General features: G+C 32.9%; 1 protein-coding gene across 1 annotated transcript; it reads left to right on the plus strand.

Moving 5' to 3' along the window:
- The first annotated feature begins 10,120 nt into the window (after nt 1–10,120).
- Nucleotides 10,121–12,936, plus strand: LOC106760892 (methylesterase 17). Its single transcript, XM_014644331.2, has 4 exons — nt 10,121–10,532; nt 10,624–10,764; nt 11,861–11,995; nt 12,441–12,936. The coding sequence occupies exons 1-4, from the start codon at nt 10,209–10,211 to the stop codon at nt 12,738–12,740; spliced, it is 900 nt and encodes a 299-aa protein (XP_014499817.1). The 5' UTR covers nt 10,121–10,208; the 3' UTR covers nt 12,741–12,936.
- Nucleotides 12,937–18,166: the final 5,230 nt, after the last annotated feature.

Raw genomic sequence — 18,166 nt, forward strand, 5'->3', positions numbered from 1 at the left:
CTTAGTCGAATATGCTACTAATACAGTCGACTGAGTTATGACAGTTATAATAGTTCAGTCTAACCGGTAGCATACAATTAACCAAAATAAAAACTCATTTAATACAATTGACCAATCAATCAATGCTCAACTAACTTTTGAAAATATAGTCGTTATAGTGCAAGAGCATTTCAAAACAGATAACTAATACAGTCGAATATGTGATGCACATAGTCGACTTCGACATATAAAAACATTTTGAAATTCTTTCTGTCTCAAAATCTCACAAAGCACTGATTCTCAAAATTTGTTCAAAGATATTAGTATAGTCAAATCTTTTAATAATGAAGTCGACTGTACTACTACTTTGTCACACAGTTATAAGTTTATAAAAGTGCTTGTGGTTTCCATGCTTTAAAACATGCGTAATGCATCCAGAAAAGATGTAACACGTACAAGCTTAATATATATGCATTCACACATCAATACAACATATAAGCATGTTCAACAGATATATCAATCAATCATGAAGAGAACATGTAACACAACAACAACATATGCGTGTTATTAAGCAATGTGTTGCCATCATAAAAAATTAGAGTGATATAGATATTATGTTGTCAACAATCTCAACACATCCAACCAATATACATCACATCTAATTCCAAATTATGATTGAAGAAATAGTAAAATCTAAACTACAACTATCGAGAACAAAATCAAAATACAACTTCCTAATTACGATTCAAATTACACCTAAACTAAATAAACCAAAGCATCAAATCCTATCCTAATATAGGTAAATGTAAAAAGCAATGGCCTAATCTACAAACACTTCTATTATCAGTTACAATTGGAACCAACAAATTTAGAAACATATAGAAATCATTATTCAATCATAAAACCTAAATGCATCACGAAAGAATCAAACGAGAAATACATGTACCTAAACTAAGACTAGCCTAGACATCATTTAACAAATGTAATTGAAGAATTTAATTAAAGACAAAGGTATAATTGAATTCATAGGTGAATGCACATTGAAGTGAATAAAAGAGTGCTAAGAGTTCTTAAGAAGACATCCTATTGAGGTCGAATCCCACTTAGGGGTATTCTAGTTCATATTTCAGAACCTAAATTAACCCTTTCCACTCATTCATCCAGTCAATGTTCATTAGCCTATTCATCAATATAAAATTCACAACCAAATTCAAGACAACATAGAAATAACATTGAATTCAAGAACAAAAATCAAAACGTAAACCAGAATAAAACAAGAGCACGAAATTGAAATTTATTAACATGAAACTGAAATTACAAGAAAATAATACCGCGAAAACGTTGCCAAAGCAATCACGAGCTGTCACCACCATGATATCTTGCTCAACAATCCAATAGCAAAGAACTTTAATCTATGAAAGCGCGTAAACCTAGAACTATTGAATTGAACCCTAACTCCTAAGCACAATGTCTGTCACCCACTGTGTCTACGCTACACTGCTCTTAGAAAACTAGAAAAGGAAAAATTGTAAGAATATGAAGGTGTGTTTACATGGCAAAGAATCCCCTATACAGGGTTGAAGAAAGAAGGAAAAGAAAAGAATTTGGGAACCTTGCTCGCGACACTTAACACTTCTCAATCAGACGACCTTCTTCACTTTGCTCATGAGCTCACGTCTTATCCCTCCGATCATCTTCGACCTCTCCACTCAGCTTTGGTCACGTGCTGGCACAGATCGCACAAGCTCTATTCTTTTTTCTCTCCCATTCGCTCTTCTTTAGAAACCCTAGCTTCAAGGGTGTTCTTCTCTTCATTTTTTATGCTCTTCCTCTTTTTCTTCTCACTTCGCACAAACCCTAGCACGAAGCCCAACCAACAATGAAGGCTTAGCTATCCAATTAAGTGACAATCAATAGCCAATCCCAAGTGACCCAAATCCAACCTTTAGTAGTAGTGACCCAAATCCAGTAGTGCAGAACAACCACCTAACAGCCTAACTTATAGTCAGTCCAGGCAGTGCAACAACAACCCAAAACCTCTTCAGCCCAATTTGCTTCTGCCCAAAAGATCCAACCCAATTAACTAAGGGCCACTATGCTAAATAAAAAAATAAGAATAGGAGCCAATCAACAAATAAGAAAAGGGTTATTTAGTAAATAAATAAAAAATTAAAACATGTTTTAACAACACTAAAGAAGAGAAAAAGATTAATTTTGTAATTATTTAGAAACTCTACAAAATATAACTAAAAACCTATTTTTAACTACAATTTTACAGATCTAATGATTTAAAGAAAATTCCTAAAACTAAACAACGTTAATACAATTAAGAACTAAAAGAAACTAAGAAAGACTTTTAAACCTAGAAAAAAATGCAAAAATTAAGAGTTATCACCCATTTAACCCATCAACCCATGATGAGTCGAGTCAGGTTTGAATTTTTTTGGCTTGCTAGGTTGGTTTGGTTCACTAAGTGACTAACCCATGGTGGGCGAAGTCGGATTAGGCCATATGGCTCGTTTTAACAACACTACATACATGTGCTTAGAGATGCGGACTTAAGTCCAAGTAGTTCGTTAATGACATATCCTTAGTAAATATTTTTCTTATTTTTCCTATAATTTTGTTTTTTTGTTAGTAGTGAGTTTCTAATTTATAACAATTAGTTGTTTGTAATTACCTATTTAAAGATTTCCATTAAGTGAATACAAGTACGCAACAATTCAATATAATTCTCTATTATTTTCTTATTCTTAACTTTTTCTTTATCAAAGTAAAACACTATAATGAAATTTATTTGTTTGTAACATTGGTATCATAGCCGCTATAAAGTAATGGATTCATCACTTAGTTCAACCGTTCATTCCCCACTTTATTGGATACTATTAGAGTATGTTGATGGAACTAGCAAGTTTTTTCTGACGACATTAAAGAACTAGCATATGTCACAACAATAACAAAAACTCAAAGAAAGGAAATAGATGAGTTGCGCTTGAAAGATTTAATGACAAAAAGTTATCTTTTCCAAGCAATTGATCGTTCAATTTTGGAGACCATCCTTTGTAAAGATACGTCCTAGCATATTTGGGATTCCTTGAAGCAAAAATATTAATATCAAGGTTCTACAAGGGCATATAGAAAAAAAAAATTCAAGGCATTCCTTCAGAGTTTAAAACACTATGAATGAAATCGAGTAAGTCGATAATTGATGTTTTTTATGAATTGCTCCACGACTCCAAACTTCAATTTTTATTTTGTCCAATTGAGAAAGCTCATGTAGTCAAGCAACATTTAATTGATGAATTGCAAAGTTTTTTGTTGATTCATGATATTGCTAGTAATAGAAGGAGGAACAAGCATTGAAGACTTCCAAAAATAATAACTCCACAAATAGAGGAGGTCGTGGTAGAGGAAAAAATAAAGGTAGAGGTAGAGGAAACAACGATCATGGTTACCAAAATCATTAATTATGAGGAGGTTGTGGTTACAAAAATCATCACCGCCAAGGAAGAGGACAAGGAAGCCATCATTCTACATTTAGAACAAAGTCAGTAGACAAGTTTCATGTTGAGTGTTCTTAGTGTCATAGGTATGGTCATTATAAAAGTAGAAAGAACTAATTTTGTAGAAAATGAAAAATAAGAGTCATTGTTAATGGTTTGTAATGTCAAAGAGGAATAACATAAGAATTTATGGCACTTGGATACAGGTTGCAACAACCATATAAGCAGTGACAAATATGCATTTTCGGTGTTAGATAAGAGTTTTTGTGACGATGTGAAGTTTGGGGATGACTCTAGAGTATCTGTGATGTGAATAAAAGATGTAAAAATTCAAACAAAAAGAAATTTTGTTCAGACTATATCTAATGTCCTTTTTGTTCCATATTTTAGAACATACTTGTTGAGTATTGGCTAACTACATTTAAATGGATATAAGATTTCTATTAAAGATGGAGTTTGAAAAATTCAAGATGAAAATTGGAACTATTTTCCCAAGTTGGTATGACATCTAACAGGATGTTTCCATTATACCTCCACACCATTACCAACTCATGTTTCACTACAAGGTTGAAAGATGAAAGTTGGCTTTGGCATTTTAGATATGGACATTTAAATTTTGTAGGTTTAAAGACATTGTAACAAAATAATATAGTCACAAGGCTCCCAGAAATACAAACTTCTCAAATATGTGAAAAATGTGTGATTAGTAAACAACATTAGGAACCATTTTAAAAAGGAAAATCATGGAGACCAAGGAAGGCATTAGAGCTCATTCATACAGACCTACATACACCTATCACTTGGATGCCAAATGGGGGTAGATGATATTTTATATTGTTCATTAATGATTTTAGTAAAAAAACTTGGGTTTATTATTGCATGAAAAATCTATAGCTCTCATAGCCTTTAAAAGTTTCAAATCAAGGTATTGTGTAGTGATCGTAGTGGATAATAAAATTCAAAAGAATTTATTAATTGTTGTGACGAGCAAGGAATAAAGAAGTAACTGACTATAACATACACACATAAACTAAATGGCATTTATGAAAGAAATAATTGCACAATTTTGAACATAGTTAAAAGCCTTTTAACAAACAATGGAGTTCCAAAAGACTTTTGGCCTGAAACAGTCAATCAAAGCATACATATATTGAATAGAAGCCCCATAGTAGCTCTCAAAATATTACACTACAAGAAGCTTGGAGTAATTAAAGACTGAAAGTAGCTTATTTTAGAATCTTTGGGTGTGTTGCTTATGCTTATACCTCATATCAGAAAAGAAAAAGACTTGATGATAAAGGAGAAAAATGTAATTTTCTTAGTGTCAGTTGTTAGCAAAATGATATAAAGATGAATTTTTGATGATGTACAACTTTGCACAATACAAGATCCAAGAACACTAACTGAAGACTTATTATGTTAAAAGCTTTTGTAATAATCATAGTTGATGTGCTTTTTACTTAGATATGTAATAGGGTTTGATTCATGTACTTAATAAGTGTTATTTGCTATTTAGAATCAAACTCAAGTTGTTTTAATCGATTAAACCAAGTTATAATTGATTAAAACGTGGCTGGCACTGAAAACCTAAGTGGCTCTAGAATAATCGATTAATACATGCTTTAATCGATTAGCTAATTGATTAAAATCAGGAATAATCGATTAATACTATCCGTTGGAGGTTTCAGATTTGAAAAACTAGCCATTGTACTCATTTTAATCGATTAACACTAATATTAATCGATTAAATGCGTTAAATGGCCAGTTTCGAAGAATGGAAAAGTATTGGCTTGAGTCTATATATTGGCTCACTGTTTCTTTCAAAAACAACTCTTCCCTTGCGCTCTAAATATATGAAAACATTGAGAACAGTGTGTTGTTGCTAAAGCTAAAGAAACTCTTGTCTGCAAAGCTGTGAAGTGCTACTGTGGTGACATAGAAATAGCTTATTCATCCTTGGAGCATCTAAGGAGGTGTTTGGAAGAGTATCGTCCTTCGTGAAGTATTCGAAGGAGGTGGTCATCCTTTGTGAAGACTCAAAGGAGGTGTAAGTTCATCTCTTGTGGTTTCAATAGAGGTGGTTTTCTAAACTCTTACAAATTGTTTTTCTGTGTGATTATTATTTGTAATTGTGTTGTGATTAGTGGAAAAAGGTTTATCTTGATTTGAGATAAGCGACTGGACGTAGGATCTTTGTGATCTGAACGAGGATAAAACTACCTGTGCAATTTTTCTCTCTTCCTTACTCTGGTCATTTTATTTTAATTATCTGCTTAGTAAGTAAAATTGAGAAAAATAATTAAAAGGCACGAAAAAGTAATATAACCAATTCACTCCCCTCTTGGTTTGTTATTCAACGCTAACCATTCCACTGCAGCTGCTCTGACATCAGTAAGCAATCAAATGCTTACAAATTGTACAATTTTATTTCCAAGAAACGGTGATTAGTTGTGATGTGGTGTTCGATTATGGTCTGTTTTGGAATTGAGATAAAAGTAAAGTTGAGCAACAAATACAAGTTGATTTTAATGGTGTAAACGAAGAAGGGAGGCAACAACCAATACTTGGGAATTGATTGATCTTCCTAAAGGACAAAAAGAAATTGGTGTGAAATGAGTTTACAAGACAAAACTAAAAAAAAATGGTGAGGTTGACAAATTCAAAGCATACCTAATAGTTAAAGGCTATAAGAAATTGGTTAATTGTTATATCTTTAACAAATATTTTTTTTATTATTCTTATATTTTTTGTATTTTTGTTAGCAATAGGTTCCTAATTTCTAATGCTCAATCATTTGTATTTATCTATTTACAAGTTTCTATTAAGTGAATAAAAGTACACAACAGTTCCATATAACTTTTTGCTATGTTTTTATTTTTTTTAAACTTTTCCTTATCAAAGTAAAATAGTGCAATAACATTTACTGGTTTGTAACACTTAAGTCTTAAAGGATCTTGATCCAATACAAACCATGACATTCGTTGTAGATTGAAATAAAAAAAGATCTCTCATCCATTATGTTTGCCAAGAAAAACATATACAACTATCCGTCATGGAAATCATTGGTGTTCTCTATTATCAAAGGTTTTAGGCTTGATGGATATATGTTAGAGGCAAAGGAGTGTCCTGAAAAACTCACAATATGATGACTTAAATACATATGCCATGGCTTCACTTAAATTCATATGCCATGACATGATTAGTTAAATTCATATGAGAAGGGGATGACCTTGTTTAAGATTATGAAAATAAATGGTTTAAGATTTTGAAAATAAAAATGGGTGGAGGTGTGGCTAAGTAGAGTCAGGGTATTAACCATAAAATACTCTTTTGCGTGGATATTGTGAATGTAGTGACTCCTAAGGAATGAGTAATATATTAATGTGATGTTAGGTGGTGTATTGAGAGAGAATTTGTATACTAATTATCATTACTCTACTAGTATAATATTCACAACGAGGAAGGTATATATTTTGGAGTGTTGAAAGAGTTTCTTGTATTTTAGTATTGAAAAGAATCGAATCTCACAAATATAAGAAATTTACCTTGGTCATACGGAAGATGTAGGTCATAATATATGAATTTATAACTATAGTGAATTATGACATGTCGAAGTGGATTATGATATGTACAAAGTCTTTAAATATATTAGTTTTTCAAAAATAGAGTCAAATGTTTGTCATGATTAAGTCATGAAGACTATAAAATAAATATTCAATTCTTCATGTGAATTTTCCATATGAAGTTTGCAAGATAATGTTATTTGTATTATTGTTTAATTTTCAGTAGTTTATTCTTTGTTTTTGTGGTATTGTGATATATGTTACATGTAAACATAAAAAAATACAAGCGGTGGGAAGGAACTGTAACAAGGTTGTAAAGCTAGTTAAAAATGTATATATGTATAAATTCTTATATTTTATAGTTGTTCCTAATGTTTATATTATTTTTTTGAAATACTTTTAAATATATTTTATATATGTAATTGATTATTATTAATCATATGATATCGAATTGGTAGAAAATAATTCCTAATTGGATTGTTACACTATTATTACCTTCATATTATATTATAATGATAAATATCAAGTTTAAAAATAAAAATAATTTACATTTTATTTTTGACCAAATGTATGTTTAGTAAAGGGAGTTGCTATTTTCGAAAGAAATATTTGAGTTGGATTTGTGGCGCGATTTTAAATATTTGGTATAAATGATTTAAGTGTTGGGGAAAAATGTTAGAGAAAAAAAATTAAGCGTGAGATAAGGAAGAAAAGGAAAGATTTGTGGGTATTGTATGTAAATGACAAATTGACCTCCTTTTTATTTTTAAAATGATTTTATTTGTTGGGTTTTCTTTATTTTGTAATTATTATTATCAATTAATAAATAGTGTTTTATGGTAATAATTATTTTCAGAAATAAATAATTTTAATTTTTTCAACTAATATTTCTAAAAACTTATATTTTTAAATTTACACAAAGATAGTTTTAGCTTTACAAAATAAAGAATTTATCAAGTTTCATCAATTCATTAATTATATATAAAGTCAAATATTATTTAAATCCAACATTTTTCTATTAGATTATTTTTTTTCCCGAAAGTGACTCCAAATCAATCTTCACAATCCATACCTTAATCAAATAAAACGTTAACTCAACCTACCAATATCCTAATGGCTAGGGTTTTTGTATTGGAGGTTGACCTTTCGTATCCACTCATAGTGTGCCGAAAATCATGAAACAAAATATTTATTTTTCAATTGAAACTATTATCACTTTCCCAATAATTTGAAGCTTCTACATAATTTTTTAATGGTAGTGCTTAATCCCGCGTGGCTTTCACAGGCACAGAAAATGTCCATTTACGAGCCACTTTATCGCACCAAAATATTTTACAATGGTTTGTTAATAATACATTATTCTAATATTGTAATGGAAAATATAATTAAAAAAACTCACCAGTCTATCAAATTCTTCAGAAAAAAAATATTTTTAAATAAAACCAGTAAATATTTGACATTTACAATAATTCCGTAGAAAAATATTTTTTTTTTGTGTGTTTGTAAATGTGTGTATATATAGACAATATGTTATGGAGAAAAAGAAGGATAGTGTCGGCCAGTTCCTAATAAAGAAAGATGACGGTAATAAAACAAATGAATGTGTCACAGCAATAAAATGGTGATTAATTAAAGGAATTAATGTATGTGCCAAAAACAAACAAATGAAGTTAATGTGTCACGACCCACCGATTCCACTCTCAAACGTAGTTCATAATTATGCGTTAAATAAAAAATAAACAGAAATTCTTGCCGTCGTACGTGTTCAAGGAGGAAACGCCATTTCCAAAGTTAAAATCTTTGTACTAATGTCTTTTCTTAATTTTAATTAATTAAATGATAATGAAGTTTTTGTACCTCCTTCCTATGATATATAAATTATTTGATGTTTATCATATGTCTGAGTAAAGAAAATGCATTCCTTATTATCCGAATAAATTTGAAGTAAATTTAAACACGATGAGTTAGATAAATAGGCAACTTTTAACAAATAAAGTTGATAAAATGAATTATAATAGATTTAAATAGTAGATTAGAATTTCGTACGTACTCAACTCGACCCAAAATTGATGATTTAACATTTATAAATTTATAAGTCTATTGTAAATTCAAAATTATTTTTAATATGATATTTTTTTTGTTAAAATTTAAAATAAACTACATAAAATCATAGTTTATTATTATAATAATAATTATTATTAGAGCTATATGTGTCATTTTATTTGAAGTACAATGTATTCATTTTATTTATGTAAATTAAAATGATTTATTTTTAAATTGACTCAAAATTACCCACGTACCACACAAATAAGACGTGAAAAGTAAAATATCCGACTATATCAATAAATTAAATAATTAAATATAAATTTTGAAATATTAAATTCTAATTATACCATATTAAATCCGAATCTGTCAACCAGACTTATGCTATAAGACTTAGTTTAAAAATACTAATTCACGTCTATAAAAAATGGTTTAAAGAGGAAAGAAAAAAGGACTAATAAACAAGAAAGAATAGTGGTTCCATTTAATGCAATTAATACTATTTCATCAATTTTTTAATTATCGCTTTTGGTACAAAAAAACATTACTTTTCATATGCTATTTTCAAATTTCATAACAATTTTTTAATTATACATTTAGTTTAATGGACAAGAATTGAGAAAAATTATTATAAGACAACCTAGGAAAAAAATATAATAATATATAAGTGTAAATTAAAATTAAGAAACTGAAAAAAAAAATATATAACTCACTTAAAACTATACTAAAAGTTAAATATTTTACTTAATTTAAGTAAAAAAAAAATCTTAAAAACTAATCTAAAAAATCGGCTATAAACTTTATATTGTATCTCTTTAATATTTGCCTTTATTACTTAAACGTATTCTTTAATATAACATTTATTACAATTTCAATTTTCTGAGTGCACCTTACGCCAGTGTTACGAAAAACCGAGTTATGCTCCACAGATCTATGCAGACGTTTTCAAAGTTCTGATGATGAATGGAAATGACCGCAAGAAGGAATAATATATATATATATATATAAACTCTGAATATTCGAATAATATTAAGAAGGAAAGTTAAAAAAGATAAACGTCACTACTGGTGCTGCTGAGCTGACCCTTCAACACGAATTATTATTATCCTATATATTATATATGTGTGTGTTTTTTCTGACGAAGAAGGTTGAAAGAAAAATGATAGTTAAGGCAGAGAAAAGTATGAGTGAGGGAGGTAGGGAAGAAGGAGATGTTGTTGGTGTTGGGTTGAAGCAGCACTTTGTGCTTGTACATGGCATAGGTGGGGGAAGTTGGTGTTGGTACAAAATCCGATGCCTTATGGAGAATTCTGGCTATAAGGTGTCATGCATAAACCTGAAAAGTGCTGGAATTGATCAATCTGATGCAGATTCTTTGCTGTTCTTTGATGATTATAATAAACCTCTAATGGATTTCATGTCTTCTTTGCCTGAGAATGAACAGGTGGTCCCCCCCTTCCCTCTTATGACCCTTTCTTTATATGTGATTGCATAGAGTGGCATCAGAACTCATATCACTGTTGTGGTTGCTATAGGTTATATTGGTGGGGCACAGCGCTGGAGGCTTGAGCATTACTCAGGCCTGTCACAAGTTTTCAAATAAGATCCGTTTAGCTGTTTATGTGGCTGCCACTATGCTCAAATCGGGATTTTTGACCGAACAAGATCTCAAAGATGTGAGTCCTTTTCGTAAACTCTCCCATCAGTTCTCGATGAATTTGAATTATGTTTCTTTCTTGATATTGGAATTTGGTAGTTTCTGTGCTCAAGGTGAATGAGTGTCATAAATATGGGGTGATGCCGATGGTCAGTTGGCTTCCATTTTCGCTGATCGGTGTTTGGAATCTTGAAGGTTTCCAGCAAGGATGATGCCGATGCTCAGTTGAAATAATTGGTTGCCAACTGTCTTCACGAAGAGATATTGTAGATTTTAGTTCTTAGCCAACTCTGAGACTCACTAAATTATGCTTCTACTTACCTACTCTGAGTTTTTTTTTTCCCAAGGATAGCACCATGTGCAAACAAATCAGCAGCTGTTTAGCAATAGGAATAGGAGAGTTTGTTTGTTGGGCATGAAAGGGACGTTTTTGCACTGGGACTTGTTTCATTTCTCTATTTTACGTTATCCCCTCTTTTCTTTCCTTTGTTTATCTACTCAGATTAAGAGTTTTTGATTTGGTCAATGACCTTTTCTACTCAGATTACCACCTTTACAGGCTTTGACAACCAACTAGTTCGAATTTAATAATGATCAGTAAAAGGAACAGGCATTCTGACCCGGGGGTTTTATATTATGCAGGATTGTTATTTAACTCTGAAAAACAATGAAAAGAAATCTAACTCTAACCCAATCTCGTAAAAGCCTAGACCTAGAATGTGTACGAACAAACCTAATTTTCTTTATTCAAATCCCTTCTGTGTCTACTCTGGTTTATCAATTATCATCCGTAATTGTGTGCCACCCAAACAAACTCCTATAAAATAACAATCCCTGTATTAATGATTATAAGCAATCTTTCTTTGGAGACAAAAAAAACTTCCAAACCTCTTTCTTTCCTTTTGGTCCGACAACCCTTTCTTTTCCACAGATCTAAATTGTATCCAAAATCAAATTTTGACTGTGTTCAATGTTCCCCTAATGATTGAAAAGCAACACAGATTCACGAGCCTAATTGCTAGAATTAATTATGATACTAGAGTAGCTAATTTTTCTGTGCCACCGATAAATAGCAGATATAATAGAGAGTTTTTTTTCTGGTGTCTAACAAACAGGGTGTGCCGGACTTATCTGAATATGGGGATGTGTACGAGCTAGGATTCGGATTGGGACATGATAAGCCTCCAACCAGTGCTTTGGTGAAGAAAGAATTTCAACGCAAAATCCTCTACCCTTTGAGCCCTCAAGAGGTACGTACATAAATATGATAATTAATTAATTAATTAATTAATATCTCACTATAAATGATAAAAAAAAAGCAAAAAGAAAAAGACATGCTATGCTATGCTACATTTCTGAAGCTATACTATGTTGTACTGCAATTGCATGCAGTGTCTATAGACCTGTTTGATAGTATGTCACTTTCTCGAGGCATTAGGGAGTAGCGTACCCCACATGACATACTTTGGCCCATTGTTAATGTTATCCTCATCTTTGTCATGTGTAAGACCATTTATGACGATTCCTTGAAAAAAAAACAAAAAAAGAAACATCATTATTCTTCCAAATGAAAACAACTTTAAGAAATAAATTTTCCCAAGGTGAAAGAAAAAATGAAGTTGGCATGTGCATGCAGTGGATATATATATATAGTTGAATTGTGAGTGAGGAATGAATAGTGGAATGATGTGTCAGGATTCAACCTTGGCTGAGATGCTGTTGAGGCCAGGGCCATTGGTAGCATTGACGAGTGCACAATTCAGAGAAGAGGGTGGTGAAGGAGTGGAGAAGGTGCCCCGCGTGTACATAAGGACAAAGCAAGACAAGGTGGTGAAGGCAGAGCAACAGGAAGCCATGATAAAGAAGTGGCCACCATCTACTGTGTATGAATTGGACACAGACCATAGCCCTTTCTTCTCTTCCCCATTCCTTCTCTTTGGCTTTCTTCTAAAAGCTGCAGCTTTGGATGTTGGAGTCCATGCAACTGCTTCATGAACACTGCGCCTCCATGCTCTTTTTTTCGTTGCTCTTCAAAACTCTCAATCAATTACTCATTCAAGTATACATTAATTGTAATTATCATCACCAATAATATATAAATTATCATACTATAAATCTATCTCTCCCAAGATTTGTTGGGTCAATGTCCGAGACATATTTTATTTAATCTAAAGAAAATGATATTTTAACACATATGATTGTTTCTATTCTTATAGTCTTTTGCACATTTTGATTGTAGCGAAATAACATTTATTTTCAGGTTTTTGAAGCATATTTCTGAAAGTTGGAATGCAAGGAAAGAACTATTTATAAAAGATATGATTCGATGTAAAGAATTGTAGGATTTATGAAAATAGAGTGATGAATACAAAAATGAGTTAGTATTGTTATAAAAATATTAGTTGTATTTATAGGATTAACATGAATCGTGGATCTATGTTAGTGAAATCAAATATCATTGAAATAATACTTATCTCAAGTAAATAATGGTAACAGCATAGATAATAATAACAATATATTTTCTTGAAAATGATAACCATAGTATTGATATGTGAATATTTTTGATACATTTATTTAGATCTTTTCTAAAATGAAGAGGCTTAATGGATTGAATCATGCTCTTTAACATATCTATTGGACTGGACAGGTACATAAGCCCCCACAGTCTCATGAGTTTGATGTAGCTAATGAAGGGTTATCATGACCAATCTCTTAGTCGGGTTGTGGTTAGTTGTAGAGTTTGTATGTGGATAGGCTGTTTGGCCGGATTGGTCAAAAGTCGTCATGTAAGAATAGTCTTTACCGACTTGACGGATATTTTGTTGCTAACTTAGGCAGGTTTTATGCTAGGCTACTTGCTTGGGTAGACTCTATCATGTGTTGTCGGTTTGGGAAAGCCTTGTTTAATGCTGCTGACTTAGGCAGACTTTACTTAATGCTCCTGACTTAAGCAGACTTTGCTTAATGCTGTCGACTTTGGTAGGCTTTGCTTAATGTTGTCAACTTGGCAGGCTTAGTGTTGCTAATTTAAACAGGCTTTGTGTTGGTCTACTGGCTTGGACAACTCTGTTGCTTGCTTGTCTGAGTTGATGATGACTTTATTGGTGATTGTAAGGCACTGTTGAAGGGTTTTCTGAATGTTGCAATGATTACCTCGTAGTGCGAAACTTCATTTCACATTAAATGGCTTTGATCGAGGATGATGTGGCTGCATCATAGTGGTTGAACTTGGAAAACTAAACGTTGCGTGCGAGGTTGATGTAGCTGCTTCACAAAAGGTTGAACTTGGAAAACCAAACGTTGCGCACAGGAACGAAACGACACTTGACTAAAGGTTATTCCTTATAACTTACTTTTATATTGGATTTCGTTCTTCAACATTGCTTCACTTTGAGTATCCTCTTTGAGCATTCTACACACCCTTCCTCAAGTCTCTTGCTTTTTTTTTTAAGTTTTACCTGTTGTCATAGGTATGTCTTCCTCTATTGAGATTGGCTATGGTTGTCACACCTCCTTGCTAACTAGGGAAATTACTCCCATGAGTGAGGGATCTCATTCTCCTTCTTCTGACGAAAGGGTTTGCTCATCGGAGCCTATTATCGCCAATTCTTCTCTAACGATTTTTCTCGGGGATTGTCTTTGGGACTCCTTAAGGTAGAAAAAGAACAAAAAAAAAAATGTGAGGTAAGAAAGTCACATTTAAAATATTTTCTAGGCCACTTTACTGGTGCTCAGTCGCAAACTTTTGGTCTCGGTTGCACTATTCTTGAATTCCTTGAAATATTATTGCAAATAATTTTTTTTACCAATTTCCTTTTTTTGTTCTTCTTAGTACCTTATTTTGTATTTGTAAACCAAAAGAGATTGTTTTATACATAAATAGAGCCATTTAATACATGATAAGTGTCAATTCATATGAAAAATGATAAGCTCAAAATTATTCAAGTCAAGACGACTAAAATCAAGACTAAGACGGATAACTTGGGCAACCTATACATGAAGGTAAGGCAGAAGCTAACAAGCAAAGACTTGGAGTTGGAACAAAGCTCCAGCAACGTTGTTCAATTGACCTCTAAGCTTTAGCAGTTGAATGATGAGAAGGCATCCTTGGTGGCAAAGGTCGATGAGGCTGAGATGAATGCTGAAACCATTCAGGTGGTGGTGACCCGTCTAAACGAGAAGGTTACAAACCTTAAGGTTGACATTGCTCGTTTGTTTAAGGAAAGTTCTAATTTTATGACTAGCGGGTTGATGACTTTTGCTAAGGGTTTTGAGAAGGTAAAAATGTGAACCGTTGTAGTGAACCTCTCCATTAAATGCTTGAGGGTTTCGTTTTCCCCTTTTCTATGTATTTTAGGGCTACTAACATGGTGCGTATTGCCTTGTGATCAACAAACTAGGCTTTGAACATGGTTCTCAACGGTTCAAAGGAATCCACAAAGAGTGAGGGTTGCGTGTAGTACCAATCTAAGGTCGATTCGTCTATAGTGGTTGCTTAAAACCTATAAAAAACTTGTACATCTTGAGTATGGATATTGACCTGAATCAGATAAGCCTTTAGATGTGTGGTCGAATCGATTGTCTAGTGATATTACCAAATGTTGATGAGTATTCCCTTGGGGATGCGGGAACGAGCCACTTTTGTCGTGAAAGGATGAAAGTTCATGATGTGGTTGGTCTTTTGGTCGTGTACCCGGGAAGTTTAACGGTTTTCTCAGTTTACACGTCTGTTGGGATGTTTGTGGAATCATGGGACTTCATTGATTCTCTATATAGGCATGGGCTACGATGTTTGTGCATTTCATGAATACGTTTTATATGACGGGAACGTTTGCCGAATTTCCTCGTTTTGCATCGGGTTGACTTGGTTCGGTGTCTTTGAGTCATGCATCGAAGGGATTGGTTGTGACTTTCACATGAACCTCGTCATGTCGGGGTGTTGCGATCTGCCCGAGAATTACACAAGCCTTCTTCTCAAGAGTTAGGTCGAGGTTGAGTTTCTTGTTCTCTAGGTCAGTCAACTTTTGTTGGAGTTTGATGAATCAATATTTTACACCATTCACTTAGTTTTTCGCGCCTAATTGTGTTGATGAATTGTGCTTAATTCTTAGTTATTGTGTCATTTTCACCATTTGGGCTTAATTAGACCAATAATTCTTATTTTAATTAATTTGAATTAATTGAGCTTAATTATTCCTATTTTTATTTTCAGGGCAATTTTGGAATCACACTGTGAGACTTTTGGAAGGGCACAAATTAAGTGAAGACTCTCCACAAGGGAATTTAGAATTAATCTAGCTTAGCTTAGTAATTTAGAATTTGTAGATGAATTTTTGTAATGTGGGCCAATTTTGCTAGAATAGACTAAGCCCAATAGTAAAAAAAGATGATATGGCATCTAGGGTTTAATTGTAGGTGGACCCCACCCATTTTAGAGAACATTCTCACGGTCCTAGGTTTTGGGGGGCAGCCGTCAACTTTGCTTTTGGAATTTTTGATAGTTGTTGGCTGAGAAAGTCTCTTTGCCGAGAGAGAACACCATGGCTTTGAACATTTTTCTTTTTCTTCAAAAGTTTGAGTGCATTTACGTTCTTTTTACTCTCATAGAATGAATGGATAACACACTTCTTCTTCCTCCTTCCTTGCTTGCAAGTTGTTTACTTTTGGTGAAAGAGGAAGAGGATGTTTCACTCTCTCTTGTAAGGTTTTTATAGTCTTGTAAACATCTTGTTTCTTAGGAGGCTGGAACGTTTCCTTCTTGAAGGGACATATCTATGGCAGCTGGTTTCCATGTTATGCAAGGCAACAAAGGCAATTTCTTTTGAGTTTTATTTGAATGTTAATGCTGATTTATAGCTTGGGATGAATGAATGAAGCACCTTTCTTTTAGTTTATTTCCGTGAATGAATGAAGCATGAAGTATTGAATAGAGAACAACTCGCAGGGTGCTTGACTGTGGTTTCTATTGGCCTTCCATCTTCAGAGATGCGGAGAGGATTTGCAACACCTGTGAGCCTTGTCAGAGAGCAAGAGGATCAATTTCACAGAGACAAGAGATGCCTCAACAACCTATGCTGTTCTGTGAGGTGTTTGATGTGCAAGGAATGGTCATGGCTGAAGCACATTCATGTTTCTTATATTTGAAGAGGCGTGTTGGAATTTTCTTCACTGATTAATTGAGGGCAGCAACTATATTTGAATGATGCAAGGAAACCACACTTTAATTGTTAATTGAAGCTTTGGGATCTCACGGCCAAGAGGTCTATTCTTTAAGCCATTGCAATTTTAATTTCATTAATTAGTTTTAATTGTAGGTTGAGTTGTTTTTAATTTCTTTAATCTAGTGTTGCATTTACTTTAAATTAACTTTGTTAGATAGTTGTGTCTGATAGTGTTGGTGTCTAGTATTTTATTTTATTTTGTTTGAATGTTGTCTAAGATTTTTATTAGTGTTAGTTTAATTACCATGCTAGCTTAAATTAGTTTGTTTGCATCTGTGTCTTTATTGAGTTTTTTTTTTTTTTTAATTTTTGCAAAATCTTTTCAAACCCCCCCCTTCGTGTTAGACTCAATTCTCGAACCACAAAATTGGTCTTTGGGAGACGACCTAGGGGTCATTCCCTAGCTATACTGCATTTCTAATGTGCAATCAAATTTGTATGGGCCGCGACACCCATTAGAGTTCTTGAAGGTCTGTTTGATGTTGAGCACTGACAACAGTTGAAATTACCATTATCTGTGACTTAAATTTGATACTAAATGCAACCTTTTTGACTTAGAAACTTGCTTGAAATTATGATTCTGTTTAAGTTGTGTGAATAAGAGAGTTGAGGGTGAATTTAATGATTTTATGGTTAGATTCCCTTTTTTTAGTAGGAATTGAGATGATTTGGAAGAAGAGTTGAAGTACCAAAGAGTTGAAGCTCAGGAAGGACTAGAAAAGCATTACAAAAGAGGATCGCAGGACGCCTGAGCACCCTTTTAGGGGTCCTCAGCGCCAAAATTCAGCTCAACCAACTCTGTCGAGGCCAATCGATATGGAGCTACCGATACTGGTCAACCTTTGGGTACTAAGTTGATGGATAATTTTACTTCTCTTTAAGGAGGCAATCTTGACACTTCTTTTGGAAACACATCACCAAACTGATAATGGTCTAAAAATCGTTATTTTTATACTTGAAATTGATATCAAAACACACCCTTTATGACTTAGAATGAGCTTAAAATCATGCAAAACACTTTAGTTAGGTTACAAGAGAGTCAAAGGTGGTTTTAGAGATATTATGCTTGGTTTTACATTGTTTTGACAGAATTTAATGGGAATTGGATGATGGAAAGTGAAGTAGGGAGAAGTTGGACTCAAGAAGAGATGAAAAAAGGTGCACAAGAAGAATCGCAGCTACCGCTCAACGCCAATTCTA

The sequence above is a fragment of the Vigna radiata genome, chromosome 5 (genome assembly GCF_000741045.1).
Source record: "Vigna radiata var. radiata cultivar VC1973A chromosome 5, Vradiata_ver6, whole genome shotgun sequence".
Taxonomy (NCBI): domain Eukaryota; kingdom Viridiplantae; phylum Streptophyta; class Magnoliopsida; order Fabales; family Fabaceae; genus Vigna; species Vigna radiata.